Source organism: Eutrigla gurnardus (genome assembly GCF_963514095.1).
Source record: "Eutrigla gurnardus genome assembly, chromosome: 9".
Taxonomy (NCBI): domain Eukaryota; kingdom Metazoa; phylum Chordata; class Actinopteri; order Perciformes; family Triglidae; genus Eutrigla; species Eutrigla gurnardus.
In genome coordinates, this window is record NC_139923.1 from 4,166,862 (window position 1) to 4,192,606 (window position 25,745).

The 25,745-nt window shown below is 40.2% G+C and overlaps 1 protein-coding gene across 1 annotated transcript in view; it reads right to left on the reverse strand.

Moving 5' to 3' along the window:
- Nucleotides 1-25,745, reverse strand: part of LOC311019146 (Golgi apparatus protein 1-like) — a 50,891-nt gene that overhangs the window by 11,949 nt on the left and 13,197 nt on the right. The window contains exons 2-15 of the mRNA XM_084018385.1: nucleotides 15,288-15,317; nucleotides 15,032-15,118; nucleotides 12,935-13,150; nucleotides 8,681-8,884; nucleotides 7,940-8,011; nucleotides 7,102-7,288; nucleotides 6,121-6,335; nucleotides 5,461-5,582; nucleotides 4,749-4,850; nucleotides 3,811-3,964; nucleotides 1,757-1,981; nucleotides 1,532-1,594; nucleotides 942-1,055; nucleotides 526-614 (exon numbers count right to left, since the gene is read on the reverse strand). Of these exons, the coding sequence (XP_083874511.1) occupies nucleotides 526-614; nucleotides 942-1,055; nucleotides 1,532-1,594; nucleotides 1,757-1,981; nucleotides 3,811-3,964; nucleotides 4,749-4,850; nucleotides 5,461-5,582; nucleotides 6,121-6,335; nucleotides 7,102-7,288; nucleotides 7,940-8,011; nucleotides 8,681-8,884; nucleotides 12,935-13,150; nucleotides 15,032-15,118; nucleotides 15,288-15,317 (1,880 nt within the window). The remainder of the gene's footprint in view (nucleotides 1-525; nucleotides 615-941; nucleotides 1,056-1,531; nucleotides 1,595-1,756; nucleotides 1,982-3,810; nucleotides 3,965-4,748; nucleotides 4,851-5,460; nucleotides 5,583-6,120; nucleotides 6,336-7,101; nucleotides 7,289-7,939; nucleotides 8,012-8,680; nucleotides 8,885-12,934; nucleotides 13,151-15,031; nucleotides 15,119-15,287; nucleotides 15,318-25,745) is intronic.

A 25,745-nucleotide genomic window follows, 5' to 3' on the forward strand; every position in this document is an offset into this window, starting at 1 on the left:
GGAGTTTCCCTCAAAACATCAGTTTCTCCAAGGTCTAGTTGTTCCGACACATTTAAGTGGAAAAATGGAAATGCAAAAATTACATATTGTACCTTTACATTACTCCAAAAAAAACAACAACATATTAAACAACCTACACCAAATGGCAGGATCTATTTTTAACATGTATGTCTTGTAATATCTAACCCAACGTCTATCACACATTTCTAAACTTTGCTATGTGCTGGCAGCTAACATTATAATTAAGTCACCAGTCTCCCTCTGAAACACAGAGCGCTGAAAACCTCAGGAGGACTTTAAGGAATGTGAACCGACTAGCCATCATTTATAAAAACACCTGGGAAAAAGTGAGGTTCACTTTCCACCTTTGAGCTCAGAAAGATTTTGTAACACAGTACTCGTGTTTAGAATAAATACTGAGATGAAACAGAAAGTTGACAAAGACCTTTAGGTTGAATTGTTTTGTTACATATCTGATAAAATGGTAATTGTTTGTATTTCAGCAGCTATGGAGGTGTTTCTTACTTCTTCTTAATATTGGGACACAGTTTGAGGACGTCCTCCTTGCAGGCCGTCTTGAACTTGTAGGAGAAACGGAAATCTTTGATCTGGATCTGCAGACAGACAGCATGTTAGTAAAGCATTCAGCAGAAAACATGGCTGCAGACTCATCAGTGCATGCCCACATTTTGATGCTCATATGCCCACATCTCCACTTACCCAGTGAACTAAACCATGAAGTGAATGTACAACATTTTGAACATTTATATTTTTAATATTTTGATATTGATCTGAACTTTGAAGAAACTATGTAGGAAAATATCGGCCCATGCATCATAATTTATGTTTCGGATCAGTCAAGATAACAAGTTTCTTGTTTTGGTCCTGTTGAGCCTTAAAAAAAAAACATCATGACAACACATTTCCATCCGTCTGCTCACCAGCTGGAAGTGTGTCACTCCCACCACGCACTTCTCATTCATCTCCTTCTGGTGTTTGTTCTGAACCAAACACTCCATCAGATCACCAGTGTTGATCTGATTATCAGCTACCTCCTGAAAAAGAGACAGACAGAGGGTTCAATTTTAATTCTCAAAAATATTGAAATTCTTCTGATATTTCTTCATATATTGAATAAGGAGCTAGAAATATTCCTCAGAGAAGTTGACACATTATTTAACATGCATTTCAATGTATGTGTGTGCTACTTTAAGAAGCGTCAAATTGTGTACACTGCAATTGTCACATTGTCATTGCACTACAAAATAGAATAAATATATTCAGAAAATTGTGGCAGCTCTTATAAAAAACAGACTTCCTGTCTGCATGTTCCTTTCCAGTCTTGTTATTATTGATCAGTTCATGTGCAACACACTGCTTTTTTCTTTTTCTGAAGTGTATTTGCTTGAAAGCCTTTTAAAATCATCTTAAAACATCTTTTTTAATTAATTTTAAACAAAAGGTATTCCATCAATTACAAACATGATTTAAAAAGAGCCAATACATGGTGTGTTTCTCAGTGCAGACTTACGTGGCAGTAGGCCTGGACGACGGGTTCACATGCTTGCATCAGCAGGGCCTCGATCTGAATATCCTGAGGACAGAACAAACGCAGAAGGTTCAGTTGGACTAGATCCATCATTTCTTACTCCATCAGGACGGATCATCACAGAAGCTAGATTTCGATGTGGTCTCCAGCCTGGGGGTGAGCAAAATGTGTTGCATTATGGGTAGAAACAGGTTTGGGGGCGGTTACCTCAGACTCCAGCTCCGTCAGGTTCCCCACCACGTCTCTGCAGTCGGACACCAGATCCTCCAGGTGATCCTGCAGACACTCTAGCTCCTGTCCCGGCTCGGTCTTCTCGCTGCACCACTTCCCCAGGTCGGTCATGCATCGTCTCTGGAGCTCAGGGTCCAGCTTCACGTCAAGCGCCCTCTGATGGAGAATCCTCTGCACCTCCACCTTACAGTCTCTGGAGAGCTGCAGGAAGACCACCATATCGGGTTAGAAAAGACACGAGAAACACTATCTCACTGTTGTTGGAAGGCCTTAAACTGATACTCCACACTAGATTATTAGGATTTATGAAACGTGGCTGGTTTTTAAGCAAGTGTTATTATGTGACTTTAAAAGGTTGATTTGTATTCACCAAAGTCAAACAATAACACACAAACAAACCCATCAAGACTTTGGTCACTGGAGTGTTGCGGCTTTGAAGCTCTCTTCAGTGACGGCCCATCAGGAAGGGCCGTCTGACAGCAAGGTAAACATATTCTAAATATAGTGTACTCAAATTCCATCCACTGTAGGGAATACATTTTGGAGAAGTACCTCATACAACACAGGTTCAACTTCAAAACATCACAACTATTCCTTTAAAACTGAAGCCGAGCATTTACTATCTATGTTGTAGAGATATGCGTGTTTGGACTAGATACCGAAACATTCAATTCATTACAGATAAAGATTATACAGGAAGCACTCCTGGTTTGGAGAGGTTTCTACAGTCCTTTTGAGACTTTCTTTAATAAGAACTGGAATGCATTTAAACATGAAATCCAGCTGATCCCTGCCACTGTTCTTCTTGGTGCAGGAAACGGCAACATCTTTACACATTTTCAAGCCTTCAGGGGAGTGTGTGTCTGATTTGAGTGGAGCATCACTTTAAGGACAGCCAACACATCGGATTTTAATCAAGAACTTGATTTGCTCCAGTAAATTAAGCATAACCATGTTTTCCAAATTGGAGATTTGCATTGATTCGACAGTTCAGCAGCACTTTTCACATAATTCATCTTAAAATCAGCTCACACATGCACCACTATAAGATGAGAATTAAAGTGTACAGATCCTTTCCCCGGTGAACAACCAGTCATCATGACAGGCATGTCACAGTTTCCTGTTATTGTCATCATGAGTTCAGCAGCACAACGTACTCACAGTTAAACCCTGGGTTTCTGCTTCAGACTCCCCAATGAGCAGCTACAAAAACATTCTCTGGTCAGTGAGTTCACACTTCCTTTACATCACTTTCTTCTGCATACAAACAATATAAATACAAATGCATTTACTGTCAGTTAGCTGATGCTCTAATGTGACTTTCAGTGTCAGTAAGCCTTAAATCAACAACCTGGCCCCTATCCCCCCATGTTTTGTGTCCAATTTGTGACTCATTTTTGTTTTTTGATGGAGAATGAATGAGAATGAGAATGAATTGATCCGGTATTGATGGAGAACGCTACAGAAAGCACATGTCACATGTTTTTTTAAGAAGTTTAAATTTTCTCAACTTTTCAGCGCTAGGCGTTTAGTCGCATAGTTCGTCAGTGTCACACTAGGCCACCAATCAATCGAGCTAGATTGAGGCCACTTAACCATAGCCTTCCTGTTTGTATGCCAGTAGATGTGGTAGGAATGTATAATGGGTAATACATATGAAAAGTTGATTGCACCAGACGGCAGCAGCTAAACGGGCTGTGATGTAGTCTCCCTCAATACTGGACCAATTTTAAAAATTGTCACTTGGAGAAATGGGTAGAAAATTCGAGAGTGATGGAGGTGACCGGTTGGTGGTTTATTGTGCTCACAATATTGAAAAAAGAAAGAAAAAATAAGAATTAACCGCAAAACCTAATCCTCAGACGGTCAAGGTGATTCAAAATGTTCTACATTTGGTAGAAAAAAGTTCAGACTGAAAGCCGATTGATCATTTCAATTCAAATATGTTGGTGGTGTGGTGTTTAATGGCTACGCTAACCCAACATCCCTACAGTGGTCATGGTGTGGACAGAGCAGCTGCTGAGACTCACCCTCCGTCCCTGCTCCACGGAGCGGTAGGCGTGGCGGTACAGGCAGGAGAAAATGGCACCGGGCGGCATCATCTCGCTGGTCTCATTCCAGCCGTGAGTGTGGCAGAGCCGGGCAGCATCACCCTGACATTTCTTATACAAGACGGGATCCAACCTTGGCAACAACACAGGGAGAAATCATTAAGTATTAGGTATATTTTCCATCAGAAGGGATTCATACTTTCCCACAAAAATTGAGATTTTATTTTGGGAAAGTGACTTGTTTTTTTACTCAATCTGAGTCTGAACACATTGGTCTTATTTCAAGCCAAGTTAAATGTAACCCGGAGAAGAAGAAGAAAAAACACATACCTATTGATTGCCAACCGTAACTGTATTATTTGGGGGTATTAATAATAATTAGGAATGTCTATTTGCACCTGGGTGAGAACAATTACACAGCAGCTATTTGGCTATTTACACCCAGCCAAGATGAATATGTGACTTAAGGGTATTTTCTTATATAGCCTCTTTAAATGAACCAAACTCCTGTCCTGTTAAAGTGGACCAACAGAAATGGGGCCGATTCTACATGCATTCACATCGTCAGTTCCTTTTAAGAGGAGTCAGGTCTGTTCCTTGTCCATTTCCTTTTTCTGTTCACACTAGAGTTCCTACCTTCCTCCTGGCCAGTGCTTTCCCCTTCAAGTATGTGTAGTGTTGTTTCCAGACAAAACACTGCCTTTCCTCATTCATTCCCTCTAAAATATCTGTTTTACATCCATTTGAAAACTGAACCACATATCCACGTCAGTATCCACCAAACTATCCAGTTTCTATAGTCTGAAGGTTTCTACAGACGGGTTTGTTCACACACCATTCATTAAACTGATTAATTTTATTCATAAACATGAAGATCCTTCATGGCCGACAGTATTTTCTGATTTAGCAGGACTTACTTCCAGTCTCGGGCGATAAAGTACTGCAGTTCCAGTAGTCTATGTTCACAGTCCTCCACCATCTTCTCAGTGTAGAGATGCTCCATCAGACATGACAGGATCCTGCAGGATCAGCAACACAAACACAGGGATCACATATCTAACGTCTCATCTCTGTTTACAATGTGAAAGACATTTGCCACATGCAGAACACTGTATACTTTCCCTTTCATGACCATATACTCTGAGGAAACTAAAATCAAGGGAGGAGGGGTTCTTTTTTTCACTTTTGTGGAAGTTCAACCTTTTAATTGGAGTTTCTTTGTATTGCATTAGAATGTTCTGATTGAAGTCTTTGCATCTGTTAATAAAACAAGTCTAAAAAGTGAAGATTATATAAATGAAAGGGATAAATGAGAAATTATAACCATACATTCCAACACATATATTATAATGTAAATGACATGTAGAATTACAGGAGAAACAAATATAAAAATACAATTAACAACTTTTGAAATCAATGCTTCTGACCCTGTCAGAAAAAGGTGGGTCATGAGGTTGGAAAAAAAAAAACTTACACTTTATATGATAACTTTTAACATTATTTTACATCAGAGTTAAAGTCTGTTTTTATGATTATTATAATTATTATGATATGTCATATCAGTGAAACATGTGAAGTACTGAAACATACACATAAGAGACAAGTGCATGAAGTTCAGTGTTTACTCACATGGGGTCTCCGCTGCGGATGTGTTTGCAGGCAGTCTGGATGACGGACTCGCAGGCCTCGTTGAGCGCTCGGTCGATACGGTAGTCGGCTCCGGGGTCGGCCTCCTGGATCAGAGTCTGGAGCTGAGGATGGAAGACAGCAGCACATCAATAAGACAACAAGCTGGAAGCTGGGCTGGTCTAGCCATCAGGAACATGGCCCTGTACTATGAAGCAGGATTTGGGGTTAGCGAGATAACTTTAGTTTAACTTTTCAGTCCTGCGATGGTGGTTCACTTCTTACCAGGTACATCACCATGGAAACTGATGCTGCACACCTGACCTGCTCTGGCGCAGGTTATGTTCAAGGATAAAAATCACCACCTACTGACCAATCAAAGCTCACTGAGCAAATCATGATATAATATTTCACAAAGAAGAAGAAGGTGATGTCTAGACTAATCCAGACTAGAAAAACAGTCTAAATTGCCAAATGCAGAATGGACAGCTGGCACAGACAACAACAACTGGAGAAAAACAACATGGCGGCAATTTGAAGCAAAAATATTCGTATGAGAGTATTCACTTCATAAAAACTCAACTCATGTCTTAAAACAAATGAACATTAAGTCTGCTGAAAGATTGTTTTTCCACCATATAATTAATATGAATGGCGACTCACCGCCCTCTGACAGTTGGGGTCGATGGCTCCCATGTCTCCTCGGCCGACCCTCATCAGGCAGTGCAGCGTCCGTCCTTTGCGGTGCAGACCGGAGCAGTGACCCTCAATCTCGCTCCGACAATGCAGCACAATCTCCGGACTCAGAGAGAAATCCTCCATCAGCATCCGCCTGTAGTCCATCATCTCGCCCTGACACTCGCCGCTGACCACACGACCTGAAACACACATAAATGCAACACTCATCACTAGGGATGTCAGTTAACCGCTAACCAGTGCACCGCTGAAGACATTTTGGAGCATATAGGTTAATTTATGGTTGATATGGTAACCAATTGAGCTGTTCAGACAGGACGAACCACAGTTTTTCAGAATTAATTAAGGAACAGGATTGAAAGCAGACAAGTGAGTATTTAAGACATTTCCGTTCAGAATCAATGAGTCATCTGATCAGCCTTGAGAGAGGCCACCAATCAACCTATTTACAATAACCATCAGCTGATATTCCTAACCTCATCAAAATGTGGCAATAAACAGCAAAGCCAACAGAAAATAATAAAACAGGGGTGGCCATTGGTGTGTGACGTGCAGGCGGTATGAATGTGTGTATGAATGCACCTTGAGTAGTAAGTAGCTAGAAGAGCACTATATAAATGCAGGTCCATTAACCATTTAAAATAAGAGAAATTTACAACAAAAAACACTCAAACTGGATGGAAATAGTGCTTTGGCGTGTGGCAGTAAAGCTCATTTAGTTAAAAGGAAATGAAAGTGCCTCTTTAAGGGATTTTTTTTGTCGCTTCTTAATATGTTATGTGATGCTATATTGTTATTTTTTAAATGTTTTTTAAAATAATGAAAGCAACATTTTGCCCTCTAGAATGGGCGACTGCCAGACTGACTCGTACTTTCTTGACATCTCAGCCTACCGGAGTGGCTGGAGTTAGTGTGCCTGACCGGCCGGGTGTTGACTGTGCTGCTCACCTCGGTGTACAGCCGACTCCAGACAGAGCAGCAGGTAGGACAGGCGAGCTTCTCGGGCTCTCGGCATGTTGCTGTCTGCGCTGCAGTGATACTTCCTCAGGTCCGACTTGCAGGCTTTGGCCAGCGAGTAGCTCACCTTGTAGTCCTGGGCGATCAGCTTCTGCCTGGTGGTCAAGGCCTCACGGCACTGAGGGAACACGGCCGCCGTCACAATCACAACAGAGGTTCAAACTATGTGGTGGCCATGTTATTTTAGTCTTGGCTATTCTCCAAAAAGGTTGCAAAGGATCTATTCATTTCCAAGTTAAATCAAATACAATTACTTTAAATTAATGTTAAAAGAAAGAAATATCATACTTTTTTATAGTTAACTTATTTGGGGAAGAAGAAAAATAAAATCATGAAGAGGATAAGGAGGCCAGGGGGTTAAATTATTATTTGGTGAAAGGCTTTTGTTTTGAAGAGGGGTTCACAAGGAATGTGTTTTTGATCAATGTATGGTGGTATTGAATTTTCATTGAAGTTCAACTCAAGTAAATTAATTTAATTTCTTTGAGCCAATCATTACTGCTTATGATCTGGTAAATTATATCCTGAGCAAATGACACCATTATTTAAATATATTAACGTTAACTAGAAAACTTGAATGGTTCCAAAAGTTTGCAACCCTTGGCAGAATACCACATAATGAGGGTTACAAAACCTCATTTCCTCAGAGGATTGGACGTGACAATATGACCTTCAGCTTTGCCAGTTACTCTTTGATCATTATTATACACGACACCTAATATCATAATTTCAAATTAAAAGTATTTTTGTATCAAACTTCAGCTCTCACCCTCTCAGACATCGCCTCCTCAAACTTGTGATTAAAGAGACATTTGTAAACTCGTCCCTCGCCGGCCAGTGTCTGAAAAAACATCAAAACAGTCCATCAACAGAAAGATTTACAGCAAGAAGAAAATCCTTATTATTGTAAATAGAAACATATATTTATCTTTTCAATATTTCACCTGCAAAAGTCATGTTACGTCATGACACAAGGATAACTGAGACTTACTCGTTGTGATGACCCCTGATTTATTTATTAATGCATCTCCTTTGATATCAGATATTTCAATCTTGTTATGGAATGAAACTCTTCACCTGCCTCAATATGAAGCTGCCTCGACCTTCGAGGCACCAACATAGAATGTAAAATGTTCTAATTTTGAAAGACCATAAAAGCATCGTGTCAGCCTGAAGCCTGCCTGCATCATTAACTTAAGATGTGATGTGGTCACATCTGTCCAAGTTTTTCAAACCTGACAACTGAACTGAGGTCTAATTAAAGGACAAAAATTAAGCAACAAAGCTGATAAAACTGAGTAGTCTCGATTTGGACAACTAATGATACACAAATGTATAGAATGTGCTGAAAAAGCAAAGCAGAAAATATGTTTTGAAACGTTTGTTCATTAGTGTTGAACAGAATTGAAAGGACGTTCCGTCATTGATTCAAGGAAGCCACAAGCTCTCTAGATCACTGTAGAGAAGACGTTTGGTGGCCTTGTGGATAAGATCACTACTAAGTCCTCACGTTTTCACAGAAGCGCTCTCGGTCCTCACGGCAGGCGAAGTAGAGGTATCGGTCCAAGTGGAAGTCGTCTGAGGAGAGCTCGGCCACTCTCATGATGGACTTCTTACATTCGTCCTTGATGGGGTGCGCCCCCGGCTGCTCCTCGGCCTCCCGCACCAAACCTTTCTCTAGACAGGCGATCACCTCGCCCTGAGAGTGGATGTCCTGCAGAGACAGTGACGGTCACATGGTTGCAGTACAATGAGATGTCACAGTCAGATATGGCAGGAGAAGGATACTTTTCAGACAACAACTCAAGGTTTCAGCTAGTTTTTTGCTCCATTAATTCAATCAGTTGTTTGAAACCCATTTATCTCCTTTCATTTAGACTGGCATCAGATAATAAGAAAGAGGCAGCCTTCACCCGTAGCTGATCAAGGTGGTTTTCTGCCTGCTCGTGTATGGGCACTTTGTTGGAGAGGCTTAACCATTGAATAATAATTTGCATGCATGTCAAATGTCTGTACTTTTAGACACTGGTGCTTTTTCATTCCCATGCTGCAGCATCTAGTTTCAGCTAATAGCTGTATCAGAGAAATCTCTCATTGTTGGGATTGCAGGAGGCTTCAACAAATTCAACATTTCTTATAGAAACAAGAGTTATGATTCCTTTGGATATGAATATACTGTCAAATAGGTTGAATTTCTTCTGTAACAAAGGTCCCAAGGAAAACTGATGACAGTTTGTTACTTCTGTGGATTATCCACAGTGAGATTTGATATTTGGGTGAACGTCAGTTTACCTTTTAAACATTTAGTTCATCATTCCTATGTCATTGTCAGACTGGTGCTGGACAGTTCACAACGCAAAGGATCAAAATCAATGTGGCAGAACCAGAACCATCGTTTTTATTCCAAGCATTCTTCCTTGTCCAAACCTGACGCCTATATTACCCACAATGCAACTCCACCACCAACAGTACTAGATATGCTACTAGTCCTGTTGTCACAATATCAAAACTGTGACTTGATACAATACCCTGACTAAATATCTAGATACAGACAGACTGAATCGATACCAAGTACTGGCATAATAAATGAACATGGATCATAAAAAAATCTTCCTCTCAATAATGTTAAAATGTATTGATAAAAATGTACCTGGTATGCAGTGATCTGATGTCCCCTGTACTTATTTGATTTACTATTACTTTTTTGTTTTGTTTTGATTTACTACTACTACTGCTACTACTACTGCTACTGCTACTACTACTACTTCTTCTTCTTCTTCTTCTTTAATACTTTAACGTGCACTTTGGTGGATTTTGGTGAGAGGACTGTGTAGCCAGGTAGTGATTTCTGTCCTGCTTTAATATTCTAACTTCAGTTGTTGACTCCATCATTCTAGTTAGCTCTAGTTAGTTTTTGTTTCCAGTGCTGCAAAGTTAAAACCGTCCTCTTGTGGATCCATTCAGTCCTCTAGCAGAGTGCCATGCCAGTTTATAGCATCACTTATCCTACATAGAGTGAGGTCTTCTTTCAGGATGTGTCTTGTATTTTTTAGGTGTGGTAGGAGAAGAGCTCAGTGGGGATGAACGTGGTGAGTCTGATCTAGCGGCTCCGGCACACTGAAATGAGCTGCCGTGACAAATTCCTGATAATGAAACAGACTGTGCTCCCACTGACGAATAATAATTTGCACCGTTTTATAATTGTGCCGGCGTGCTATCCCATAATAACCGCATGTCTAACAGGCTTATAGGGTTTAGCTAGGCTCAGCAGCGGGAAAACACTTTCAGACGAGACTGATTCACTGTGCTCACTGTCAAACCCGCTGTCAAAGTTGTCTTTTCTCAGCTGAGTCACACTTTGAACAGTTTCTGGGGGTTTAGAGCCAAGGAGAAGAAACCCACCAAGAAAATTTGCTTGGTGGGTATGAAAACAACTTTTCACATTTACTGTTTTCTTTTACCTGCAGACAACAAACATGGACAGGACAGTTCCTCATCTAGCTATCCACTTATCAATAATCAATCACCACATTCTATGGAGTCATGGGTATGCCATATAAAAAAATAATTCATCCGTAAACGAAGAAGAAAATGAGATATGTATGTATATTTAAAGATAAATTAAAAATGTTTGGTTTTTCTTACATTACATTTATACTTAAAATGAGAGTTAACAGGTGCAGCTTTTCCACCAAGCCAATTGATTGACAGCTTGAACCTTCAAGGAATAGCAAAAAGGGAAAAGAATAAGGACATTTTAAAAGATAAAATGCATTTTAAAAAATATGCAAAAAAGGTACACGCATTTAAAAAAAATACAAAGTACAGAAATGCATTTACAAATAAATCAAAAATAAGTGAAGACAAAAATAAATTAAATGCTTATAATGGTTATTGTTTTTGTCTTAAAATGTCTTGATTCTTCTTTATACGTCCACATTTCTTTAAACGATTAATATAACAGATTATTTATTTTTTATTCTTCTGCTGCACTTCTACGACTCCAAAACATTCCGTCTGCAGCAAAAAAGACATCGTCACATGTTGCTCTGATCGATGTGCAATGTCAATGTATAATATGATTAATCACTGTCAACACGACTAAATGGTAAATACTCCAGATGTAAGTAGGAGGACGAGGTGGTGCACATCCACTGTAGTTCCCTATGGGACACCTTGTTACATTATGTCACATTCAAAAAGATGTGACGACAGTTTAATGGGGAATGAAGTAATGAATGTACAGATATGCCAGTATGCTAATCTGAGGACCCACCATGAGCCTGGAGGGTGCAGCAAAGGTGTGAGGTTCCCATGTTGTTAATTCAATAAATCCCAACTCGTTAGTTAAAAGGTATAATATGAACTTTGCCACAATGTCTATGTTGAGTTGTGCAATTACATTATCTCAAATTTGTCCAACAATTTTCAAACCCAGAGAAATCTGTCATTTCGATCAAGGTAGCTGTCACTTTCAGTGGCGTCATGTTGCCTTTGGCCATGCACCGACGTCGTGGTTAGGGTTGCATGATATTGGAACAAAACGTACTTCACAATATATATTGCAATATGACATTTTTGGGGGAATTTTCACCTAGATTTCTAAAGTTTTTAAGTTAAATGGTCAATTTGATGGACTTCCAGACCTAATGAAGAGGGCAGATTTTGTGTGCTAATAAAAAATAGATGGAACAAAAAAATCATGGTTAAGGAGACGGACTGGGTGTTTCGAGACGCGTTGCTGCAGACCCTTCCCACTCTGGGCGGTCTGTCCCTGGAGCCCAGTTCCTCCAGCAGGGAGTGAGGCCGAAGACAGTACAAAGTCCACAGACTCAGGAAGCAATGAGGTCAAGGCGAGGGCTGCTGTAAAGCTCAGTCAGATCCACGAGCCAAGTTCAACCCGGGACTTTCCAAGCTGACCTAACATAACCGGGGAGCACACTTGCTTTGGAGTGTGTGTTTATAACAGAGGAAAAAAATCGATACAGTTCATCATGAGACTGTGGAGGGCCTACCTAGGCTGTGGGTCATTAATCAGAAATATTGATTGCTCATGAAAATGTATTTTCTTTTGTAAGCAGCACAATAGTTGTAGTATGACCTTGCACATCCTCGGACTATTAAGCATGCGCACAGGCAATGCCGATGCTGAAACAATATATCGTGCAGCCACTTTTAATCTAAAGTCTTACAAGACACTTTGTAGATCACTGTTTTTTTAGTATTGTTTTAACAGATTAACACATGCACAGGCACATTTTCAGCAAAAGTGGACCTCATCATGTGTATGGCTCCTCTATATATAAACAGACTCAACATTTATCTTTCTTTTGTGATTTTGTGAGAAATGCTGTTCCAGTCTAAATCTGCTGAATATAAAACTATTTCTGCTTACTTTTCCTACTAAAATATAGTAGTAAGAATTAGATTGAAAGAATGAAGTCACCTAACATTATCTACTGTACTTTTTTAGTGTTGGGAGTAAATGCAAGGCAAGGCAACTTTATTTGTATAGCACATTTCATACACAAGGCAGACTCAAAGTGCTTCACATCATAAAACAAAGTGAGAAGAAAAAAAAAAAAATAGAAGAATTAAAAGAAAATAATAAATTTAAAAATGCATTACAGAAAGAAAGGAGAATAAAAACATATTTGCAATAATTAAAAACAGTGCAGACATTAAAAGATTTAGCAGAAAGCTATGGTGAACATAAAAGTTTTCAGTCTAGTTTGCAGTAACAGGTTTGAGTTTGATGACTCACCTTCTCTCCGGTGCTGATGCTGCCGCAGCGCAGTGCATTGATGTCCTGACGACACTTGTCCATGAAGCCGCAGATCAGCCGGTAGTCGCTGAAGACGATGGTGGTCATTTTGGTGATGTACTGGTTGCACTGGTAGTCGCTTATGTTGCCACGGTGGTCCACCAGACAGGACACCAAGTAGCCCTTCCCCAGCTCCTCCGCTGCACATTCTTTAATCTGGGAGAAGAGAATGCTTCATAAACCCGGCACAAGGACTGGCAACACTTTGTATTACCTTGTTGTTTAAATGCACAACAAAAGTAACCTACAGTACAGGGCATTAGCTCAGGAGGTAGAGCGGGTTGGCTGGCAACCGCAAGATTGCTGGTTCGATCCCCGGCTCCTCCTAGCAGAGTGTCTTGCGTCCCTGAGCAAGACACCTCACCCTAATTGCTCCTGACGAGCTGGCTGTCGCCCTGTGTGGTTGACCCCGCTGTGTGAATGTGTGTATGAATGGGTGAATGTCAGTCAACACTGTAAAGCGCTTTGGATTAAAGCACTATATAAATGAGGATCATCTACAGTGAAAAACGTGAGGGGTGACTGAAACTAAAACTGGTGAAGATTTTTGCTTCGGGTGTGATTTCTCATAACTGTCATCCATTGGGCTCAAAAACGGTTCTTACATACTTTTAAAACAAGCATGGCGAGCTTCTGTCTATGAAGGGAATTAAGTAATCAGCAACATCCGCTTTAAAATGGAGCTTTTAAGACTCCTTCTGAAGACAGGAACACAGATAACACCCATTCTCAGTCATTTCTGTCATTCTATGTTTATATTACTTGATTCCTTCTATAAAGCAGTCGGATACATGGTTGTAACCTGCTAATGGTTAAAGAAGGACTGGAGAAATAAATAAAACCTCATGGGCTGAAAGTAGCTTCAGGAAACCTCATGGGAACCCGAGGCGTTTTAAAAACATTAATTGCAGCTTGATGGCTGATACATATGATATATATGAGAATGTGGTGTGCAGTAGACATTGATATTTTCATTCACCACACTGCCCTGAAATTGACTAAAATGAGGCAGATTCAATTGAAATTGTGTCTGCAGTATTTTCTTTGCCTGTAAAAACATGTTTAATTTTGTTTGCTATACAAATAAAGCTGCCTTGCTTTGAAATGAAAACAGCATGTCGATTATAAATGGGGTTTATTTAAAAGTTTATTTAAAGGCCTGAGTGGTTTTCTGTTTTTTAGAAAGTGTAAAAGAAGATTTAGGAGAAATTAAATCTGAGGAAAATCCAAATATGTTCCAAATACTTGTGTGAGTAGAAGAAGAGCAGGATTGTTCATGTCATGTGTGAGCTGCCAGCCAACAAGGAGGCTGGCAGACGAGTGACGCCAGAGTACTTGGATGAGATTTGGGATGATTCCACACTGAGGGTGCTCTGATTAAATTAAATTTAATTAATTAAAAAATGAAGAGGCAGAAAGTCAGCAAAAGTATCGATACTTTTGCAAGTTAGTATGGAATTTGATACTATTGTTTTAATATTGATCATTTATAGAGTTTCGAACCCTACATGATTCACAGTTATTTTGGCCAGGATAATCGTGATATGAAAGTTTCATATCATCTCTTACCTACTGGTTTCACTGAGGGCTAATGAAATCTTTTTTTAACCTCTTTTCACTGCTGAATGGGTTGGACATTCTGGATAAACACATATTGCAGACCCTTCAGTCTTCTTCTCTCTGAACTCGGACAGCTTGGCAGTGGGGGCCGGGACTTAGTGAAAGGTCAATACATAATTCAAATACTTTAACATGTAATATAACATGTTTTTTTACTGAATAGTTAAATAAGTAATCGTACATGAGAAATAGAGGTTTCAAATAGACCCTGTGATTGACGATCGTATTGAGACTCCAGATTCCATTATCAGCCCCGAAACTCCCGATCGGGCATCCATATTCTACACTCAACTAGAAGCACTATCTTGAAAAAAATGACAAAATCACGACATTGACCAGCTAATTTGACGTTTCTTAGTTGAAATGTAAAACAGAACTTTTAAGTTTCGCTGTAGAGGTTTGGTATAAGCGACTCACCTCGGAGATGGTGGTCTTGCAGACCTCCACAGCAACAGATTCAAACTTTGCGTCGGTGGTCAGGTTCAGCTTGTAGTTCCAGAGCAACTGGAGGAGAGAAGATGCATAAAATATCTGTATTACTCACATTTGTTTAGGAGTATAAATGAAGGTACTAAACCCATCACTTTTGATTTATAATGAACATAAACTACATGGAATGGAATTAGGGTGACATGGTGCATGCTGGGAAGTCGTGTTTAAGGAAGACACTTACATGGTTGCATTCGGCTGCAATTTCAGTTTCCTGAAAGAGAAGGTGAGAAAGGAAATATTAGGAGTATGTCAATTGTAGATAACAATACATCTTCTCAGTGTTTCCTCTAGGATTTTTTCCAGCAGTGTGGGCAGGCCAAGCGAACCATCCATCCATCGTCTACCACAATGGGAGACAGTCTACAGGTCACCTGTCTATCATGTAGAGACAGACAGGTCACCAGTTTATCACAGGGCTGACATGTAGAGACAGACAGGTAACCCGTCTATCACAGGGCTGACATGTAGAGACAGACAGGTAACCAGTCTATCACAGGGCTGACATGTAGAGACAGACAGGTAACCAGTCTATCACAGGGCTGACATGTAGAGACAGACAGGTAACCAGTCTATCACAGGGCTGACATGTAGAGACAGACAGGTAACCAGTCTATCACAGGGCTGACATGTAGAGACAGACAGGTAACCCGTCTATCACAGGGCCGACATGTAGAGACAGACAGGTAGCCAGTCTATCACAGGGCTGACATGTAGAGACAGACAGGTAACCAGTCTATCACAGGGCTGACATGTAGAGACAGACAGGTAACCAGTCTATCACAGGGCTGACATGTAGAGACAGACAGGTAACCAGTCCATCACAGGGCTGACATGTAGAGACAGACAGGTAACCAGTCTATCACAGGGCTGACATGTAGAGACAGACAGGTAACCAGTCCATCACAGGGCTGACATGTAGAGACAGACAGGTAACCAGTCTATCACAGGGCCGACATGTAGAGACAGACAGGTAACCAGTCTATCACAGGGCTGACATGTAGAGACAGACAGGTAACCAGTCTATCACAGGGCCGACATGTAGAGACAGACAGGTAACCAGTCTATCACAGGGCTGACATGTAGAGACAGACAGGTAACCGGTCTATCACAGGGCTGACATGTAGAGACAGACAGGTAACCAGTCTATCACAGGGCCGACATGTAGAGACAGACAGGTAACCAGTCTATCACAGGGCTGACATGTAGAGACAGACAGGTAACCAGTCTATCACAGGGCCGACATGTAGAGACAGACAGGTAACCAGTCTATCACAGGGCCGACATGTGACACGCTTACACGGGGAGAACATGCAAACTCCACACAGAAGGAACCCGAACCCGACCTAGGAATCAAACCCGGGACCCTCTCACTGTGAGGCAACAGTGCTACCCACTACCCCACCGTGCAGCCCCAGGCCAACCGAACCAGCCAAAATTAAAAGACGTTTCTGTAAAACGGCGTCCCTGCCTGCCATCAGGAACAGTTCCAGGGGTGGAGTGGTACTGCAGCACGAGAGACGGGGAGAGACTTCCCAAACAAAAACACATTAAATGATCATACATTCGTATGAAGTACTGTGAGAAGTTGATGAGGGAAAGCTGCTAAAATCAGGATGAAGCCTCAGTAACAGTAGAAAGCACTGTGTTGGGTTGAAGGGATATTTGTGAAGAGAAGGTCACTCTGCCATTGGACTGCTTTTCCTTTCTGTCCACTTCACTGCTGCAGAAGTTAAACTGTCCTCTTGTGGGATCCCATTCAGTCCTCTAGCAGAGCACTGCATCACTGCTCTGCTGCCCCACATCCTCATATTAAAACACTATCATACTTTAAGTACTGGTACTAATAAAACCAGGTATCGTGTTTTTAATGGCAGGGTATAACAATAATTTTATAGTATACCGTGCAATGCTCATCAATAGAGAATAACGTTAATGGTGAATGTTCTTTTAACCCAGCTTGTTAAATCTGCCTCTCTCTTCCTGTCTCTCTCTGTATTTGTCTCTCTCGGCGGGTCGCTATTAGCTGGATCGGATAGTGGCAACAATAAGCCAATCCTGAACCTGAACAACCTGAGCCTCAACATCAAAAAAACAAAAGGACTGATCATAGATTACAGGAAGAAGCATGACACACACGCACAACTGCACATCAACAGAGAGAGGGTGGACAGTGTCCAGCTTCAAATTCTTGGGCATACATCATGGACAACAAACACCACAGCAATAGTAAAGAAAGCACAGCAGCGGTTATACCTTCTCCGCACACTCAGGAAAGCCAATCTCTCACAACAACAACACTTGAGGTCCTTCTACCGTTGCTCCATTGAAAGTGTGCTCACCTACGGCATCCTGTCGTGGTATGGTAGCAGTTCTGCTGCAGACAGGAAGTCACTGCAGAGGACTATAAAAACCGCCCAAAACATCATCAACCAACAGCTACCTACCATGGACACCATCTTCATCTCCCGATGCTTGCAGAAGATACACAACATTCTGAAAGACTCATTCCACCCTGCCAATTATCTGTTTGAACTGCTGCCCTCAGGGAAACGTTACAGGTCCATCAGAACACGTACCACAAGATTCATGAACAGTTTCTATCCCAAAGCTATCACCATACTCAACTCAGACCTGAAAACAAACCCTCTGGTCCGACAGCACTAATCAGGGACATCCACACCCAATGCAATGCTCTGCACCTTATATATTTTGCACTACTGTTTTAATGCATACAATGGCACTGAGTTGATGGTATAGTGTATGACGACATGAATGTACCGAGTGAATGAGATGATGAGAATTGCTATTTATTATGCTATTTTTAATGAGTTTTAATTTTTAATGAGTCCAGTACATGAGTGCATTGAATTTTGTTGTATTCCTGTGCAGTGACAAATAAATCTAATCGAATCCATTCAATCAATTTTTAAAGTTCATATAATATATACACAGGCATTTTAATTTCAGGTTTTTGAACAATGTATTGCTCTTTAGAAATGTTTTACTTGAATTGTAATTCCTGTTCATTGTTTTACCAAGTTGCCATGTGCCATTTATTATTTTCATAAAAATTATTTTCATGTATTTATTTGTTACAATTTGTTTTACAAAGTTAGGAATGGATTGTCTATGTCAAGCCTGATGTTGGCTTACAAATAAAAGATTGATCCAACTCACTGAGAAATACAGCTTAGTAATTAAATACTGGTGCAGGATCAGTACTTGGTCTCAGCAGACACTCAAAGCCCAGGTATTGCTGGGGAAAAAATGGTCTGAAAAAGTCAGATGAGTGTATCCCTACACTGGGGCCAGTACTACCAGAGGCCTTGTATCACCCTATAATGTAATAATTTCCTGAAAAAGGAATAACGCCTGAAAATTTTATAAAATCTGCACTTAACTCGATCGAAAATGAAATAAAACCCAAAAATGTTGACTGTTATTGTAATAACATTTTTACAGATAATGTAATACCTTATTACATTATTGGGAATTTATTACATTTTCAGGAGGGTCGTTTTTCCAAAACTGATAAATGAAATACTTGACAGATAATGTAATATGTTTGTTCATTTTCAGTCCACAGTTCTATATTTTTTTGTTTTAATAATTTTAAGAGTGTTATCCATCCATCCATCCATTTTCTACCGCTTATCCTGTATTTAGGGTCACGGGGGGGCTGGAGCCAATCCCAGCTGTCATTGGGCGAAGGCAGGGTACACCCTGGACAGGACGAAGAGTGTTATATACACTGGATTTGAAACAACAGGATGACTATTGGGTTAAATTGCAGACCTTGAGTACCATACAGTCATGTGCATATGAGCAAATACTCAAGGACATGCAACTACATCCTGGTCCTACTGAGTGGGTGATGGACTTCCCTCCTTGGGAGACCAGACTTCCTGCTCAGATATAAGCTTCAGCAGCACTGGAGACCCAGGGAACTCTTCCCTAAAACGTACCTCTTCATTTCACAGATTCACAACAAATCTCTACCTCATTAACACAACCAAAAACCAACAAAACAACTTTCCGTAACACTTCATTTGAAGAGTATACATAAGCATTCACCTACATACACATTACATGACACCTGACAAACATAGGCCTACACTGAGAAAAATGATTCTGAGAGGCTGTAGATGTAACACAATTACATAATGTGATATTAACAATGAAAATGTATGTTTCTATCTCTACAAAAACAAATCTAGTCCTGGACTTAATTTGCGTTTGTTCATATCACAAGACATTGTACATTTTTTCTTTAACAAGATGTACTCATGTAATCCACGGCAATTTTTTAGGTAAACCCACACAACAAGCAATGATCTTGTTTTATTTACTCTCTTCCAATATAATTGTGAAATGGGAGGAGATTTCCGTCATTTTGTCTGCAGCCAGGTTGGCAGAACAGGTGGCACCAAGAAGACACAGACTGAAGTTTAAGGTAAGAATAAAGTTTGCAGAGTATTGGTTGATGCTAGTTTTTTTCCCCCAGTGGTCGTATTGTTTTGTAAAAAACAGATAAATGAAAAACTTGACAGTCAAAATGTCCAGCAATAATGCTCACATTTTATGCTAGTTTAGATTGTGGCTTTATTTGAGCCTGCCGCGCTAGCTTGCAGCGTTATATTATATCAGCGTTAGGTTATCGGCGCTAGCGTAGCGGCGTTAGCTTTTCGGCACTGTCTTATCGGTGTAAGTTTATCGGCGCTAGCGTAGTGGCGCTAACTTAGCGGCGCTGGTTTAGAGGCGCAAGCTTAGCGGCGCTAGTTTAACGGTTTTAGTTTAGCGGGGCTAATTTAGCGGCGCTGGTTTAACAGTGCTAGGTTAGAGGCGCTGCCTTAGCGGCGCTAGTTTAACGGTGCTGGTTTAACAGTGCTAGTTTAGAAGTGCTAGTTTATCTCGCAATTTTGCAGGGGCCTCCAAGTATGCTTAATCCCTGAATTACCTTGGCACTTATCAATTCCTATCAATGACCCATACCTACAACAACATTTGATTTACTGTAGATAGAGAATGTGAAGTTAATACAAATCAGAAAAAAATATTTATGTTAAGATATGATGACTGCATAATTCCCATTGAGAACATTGTGATCAAGTCTGTATTTATGGCTATTTAAATATATGTGAATGTGAGTGTGCGTATATATATATATATATATATATATATATATATATATATATACACACACACACATATATATACACACATATATATACATACATATACAGACATATGTATCTGCACTTTAAGGTTTTGCTGAAGATCACACTGAAGCCACTCCAGTCCGCATTCCTGGGGAAGCTGGACCAATAAAGGCCCAAACTGTTGACACTGTACAGGAGGAAGTGAGGAGCCGTTGGAAAGAAACTTGATGACACCCTTGACATGTTAAATCAGGCATGTACTTACAACAGTGTAGTAGTTTTATGTACAAGTAGAATTCTGACGTTTGTAGTTAACATAATTTCATATTTAATATTTTTGCAGGACAACAACATTGAGTCCAAAAGAGAAGCTGTCATCAAAGGCCTCATTCTCTATCTTGGGGAAAAGACAGAGGACTTAATCAAGGAATACCAGGTAAAGAAAATATAACTGTTTCTCTGATTTACAGCCGTGATATATGAGACAAGGCTGTTAGGATAGTTTAGGATAGCTGATGGCTTAGTGGTATCATGTATGTTTCCACTCAATTAGCTTGTGTTCATGAGCAGCTGGAAAACTTTAGTAAACTTCCCTTGCTGTTCAGCAGTCTTTAAGGATCCTACATCCTAGTCCATCCACTCTTTGGCTTTGTGTGTTTTAATCTTCCTAAGGACAGCCAACACCTATGTTGTTGCTATTTGGAATGACTTGCTTCAATTTGCAACAGTGAAGGATTCTGTTGTGTTGCTTAAAACACCCAAATTAGGTAACAAATCAATTTGCAAATTTGGCAGGATTGTTGCATTGGATGGTTTGTGCTCTGCCCATCTTTAGGAACATACAGAAGCAACAGTGGCAACAGGTTTGATTCTCTTTCGTGTATTTCACAGGTTTTTGACGACAGCGATGAGACAGCCATCCAAGAGGCCATTACTTCATTTGTCCTCAACATCTTTGTGGTCTGCAAAGCCAAGGATGAAGGTCTCCACAAGCAAGCTGGAATAGCCATCGAGGGCCGGAGGTGCTTTTTGGTATTCCTGATGTGGCACATGCTTGTACCTACCTGATGGGCCTTATATATTCTTTGGAACTAAGCTATCCTAAACATCTGAAATATACCTTTTGAGGTATTTCAGAAGATCTTCTTAGAGCTGGAGGATGTGAACAAAAAAATGTCCTCAAAGGTCCATGACCTCAAGGTCAGTCTACATGCCTTAAGGCCATAAAGACATTGTATGTATGTATGTATGTATGTATGTATGTATGTATGTATGTATGTATGTATGTATGTATGTATGTATGTATGTATGAATGTACAGGGTTTGAGTGAGCTTATCAGGTTCAAGTAAAAACGTTCGTCTCAGGTTACAACATTCCGTTTACATATTTTGATGCCGTTGGTTTTATATGAATACCATTAGTTCGCTGCCCTTTAAATGGCACATAATTCAGCTCTGGTCAGGCAAATCACTATCGCCTATATTATCGAAGTAAATCTGTCATCAGATTTTGAAATTAAAAAGGCATTGAATTTCTAGCACTGAATATTTATGCAGTGAAAGTTAATTTTCTGAATGTTTTACCTCGGAATTTATCTCTTTATTTTAAAAATTTCAACATAACAAATTCAGAAGTGCAATACAATGTATACAATTCAATTCATAAAAATAATTAAATGTGGTGTGTGTTTCCCCGTTGAATATGATAACGTTGTCCGACACCACGCGGCGAAGGTCAGCCCTGACATACGTATCATATTCAACGGAGAAACACGCGCCGGCTCCCACTGATGATTGTACGGGGTGGCTGCATCTGTCTGTGGCTGTAGCCATCACTGGTGGGAGCTGACAGACACCTGCTGCTTGAGGCAGAGCTTCAGTCTGACTGATTAAAATTTCAATGTTAAAAAAATCTTAAACATTGAATTTGTGAACATTGAAAAACAGCGTTAAATTCAGAAGCAAAACATTCAGATACATAGTTCCACTGCATAAATATTCAGTGCTAGAAATCCAATGGCTTTTTAATTTCAATATCCGATGACAGATTTACTTCCATAATATATTTTCATATAACATGTTAAAACAAATACTAAAAGCCGTTTGTTGTTTGACTTGTGTTGGCCTGTGTATAATACCTTGCATGTAGGTGACCATCCCTATCTTGACATTTGACTCCATGGCAGCATTTATTCAGAGGGAATTTAATTGAATGTTATGAGAACATTCAAAATAAATCCTGTCAATTTTGGTGACTTGATCTTGACTGATCTTTTCTCTGGCACAACTAGGTAGTACAAGTACAATATTGTCTTGTACACAATATTTCAAAATATGTTTGGCAGATACCATTTTTGGTGAACATATTCATAATTTCTAAACTTTGAACCCTGTGAATTTTGATTATCTAGTGACTACAATGTTGGCTTTTTAAACAAGGTATCACACAATGTAATAACTGGATTGCCTTAATATTTCACTGATAACAATTGTGCTAGTTCTACTTAAAATAATCAAGGCAACTTTTTGCATCAGATAATTATATAGATCAAGCAAGACCAGTCTTTGTAGGAACTACGTCATTATTTGAATGCAAGAAATACATTTCGCAAGTAGAGTCAACTTAATTTTACAAGAAAAGTAAAGTTGACCTTAGTTGATAAATTAAGTTGACTTTACTTGATAAATTAAGTTGACTTTACTTACAAATGTATTTTTTACATTCAACAATGTATGTTGTTCATACAAAGACTAGTGACATCTTACTCTATGTCTGGTGACATAGTGGTCAGTGGACATACTGGAGTTAACCCTGAAGTTACCTCGCTAAGCCCAAATCCTGCTTCCTAGTACAGTCCTCTGGGGCCAACGTGGCCTGTGAGTTATCTTCCTGCTCTTCTGCATTGACCTGAGTTAACCTGTCTGACTTCCTGTCTCGGCCAGCAGCACCCCCTCCTCTTTAACCAAATCCAAATGACTGCTGCATTCCCAACGGAGGACTGACTGTCTCTGTGTCTGTGTCTTGCCATTTGAAATCACAGTTCTGCAGATGGTCGAAGAGTTCCTGACCGTTACCACATGGCAGCCGCAACGCCGGCCAGGAAAAGGCTGGCTGTGTGCGTTTGAATAGTCATGTGTGTTCCATCTAGGGCTGTAACGATACACGTATCGAAACTGAAATCGCGACACTCAGATCCACGAACCTGTCTCGCGCCACGAGAAGGCAGAATCGCGACACAACTTCCGGTCCAGATCAGCACTATGAGCTGTAAGTAACACCACATTGACACCGCAGCGGTCGTTCGCTAATTCTCCGCCGTTGTTCGTTCACACGGAGCGAAGCACCGCTGGAGTAAAGACGAACCGCTGTGTAATTCACAGAAAGGAGTGATGATGATCATGATGATGACATGTGTGCGTTTTCAAGGGGTTTCCCTGGAGTCTCCCTGTCACTCAAAACTCGACGGAGGCTAAAGTTCACTGAAGTCTCGGTCCGGAGGGCTGACCGTCGCAGAGATTTTTTTTCATCATAAACACTCGGTGAGTTAAAGTTTTTTGCCGGTGACAGACGCTGTTTATCGGGCAGAAATGTGAGCAGGAGTCGGTAGGACAGGCGGGAGGAAGGACGCTTCTCCACGTACAGCTGCGGTATTTGTTTCCCTGTTGCCAAAGACAGTTACAGTTACTACGTTACCTTAGTTTGGTTCTGCAACGTTGCTTTGTGGGACATTTCTCTGTAGTAAGTTGAGTGAGGGACCTGTGCAGTTAACAGACCATCAGATAGACACGCCCTCCACGCCAAATCTGCATCTTACATGAATCAAATGTTTAATTTTAAAAAATAAATATCGAAATTTGTATCGAACCGTGGGTCAAAAATCGTGATACAAACCGAATCGTGAGTTTGGTGTATCTTTACAGCCCTAGTTCCATCTATGGTATATTTTAGTGTCACAATGCCAGACAGTATATGGTAGTTTATAAAGTATTGGTTCTGAATATGTTCTTGACTTTATGTTATTTAATTGGGTGGTTTCTGCTTTTTGTAACCTGTGTACAGAGTTAACTTAAACTACAGGACAATGGAAACTTAATCCTTAATCAAATACATTTTTAGTTGACCAACACTTTTAACTTTGTTGACTAATCAATTATTTGATTTATTCAACAGATTTGTAAAACCGAGTTTCTCTGTAAAGAATCACATAGAAGGACCACTTTAAACCAGAGATGTTTTCATACGTTTCTCAGAAATAAGTCATAAGTCAGCTTGAGAAACAGCTTTACAAAATGTAGAATGTGCATACAAAAATCTTATGAATTGAACACTGGAACTTTACATTTAATAGTAAACCTTTGATAGTCTATCAAAAGCAGAGATACTAAAGGGTTAGACTATCAGTCACATGTTATATATTAAAGAATAATAATGCTACCATATTTTATAACATGTTAAAGCTTGTTACAACACTCAAACAAAATACACTTTGTCCCATATTAACCAACTTAATTTTTTTTTTTTTTTTGCTCAACCTGTAAATCCAGTGCCCCTGAAAGCAGCATCGTGTTTTTTTGCTTAATCAACACATTGAGTGTGTCCGAGTCAGCAAAGTGTATGAGAGGCAGAATGCACCAAAGTGAAGCTGTAGTAGGGGTTAACTTGGATGGAGCCGGCCAGTCTGATGCTGATCAAACAGCACAGGGCTTTTGTTTTATTCTCCGAGTTCCTGGACTGGCCACTGGCCCGCAGGGAGAACCCCACCTCTGCACGCGCTCAGTCCAACATCACAGCACTACTGCTGCAGAGCACTGTGACTCATGTGGGCATCTATCCAGGTCTGTCAGGAGATCTGCATGTTTCAGACAGCCAAAACCTCCCATCTGTTCAATCCTGCATTGATTTTAAAGCCAAAATAAAACCAATAATGATGAAACAAACCACTTTCTAACTAAACTGAGCCTGTGAAAGCTGAAAAAAATATTAGGATATGGCAATAGTATATTAACTGTTCAGGTAAATCAAACCATTGTATTAATCCAACTCTGTGGAGTGTGTCAAACTCAGGGACCTGCTGTTTGATATGTAATGTAACACAAAGGGAGGATATAAACCATCACAACCGACACACCCTTTTACATGCTTTAGTCAAGTGTAACACTAAGGCTCTTTGTTTTATCAAAGCTTGTGCTCTGCTGTGAAAATGTCCATCTCATTGAATAGCTGCAGCTAAATTAAACTTAATCAGCTCTACTCATTATGTCTTGGGAAAACCAGCATGGGCTTGAGCTATAAATGGAAGTGGGTGAGGGGAAGAGATGGAGAGAGAAAATGACACATGAAGTGATAGAAAGAAGAGAGAACCCAGATTGAAGCCAGCCATTTCCAACAATGCCTCAGTCCTGAAGCAGCGAGAACAGCAGCCTTCATCTTCATCATCTGTTGAGTCCTGCTCCCTTAGGCTGACAAATCATTTACTTTT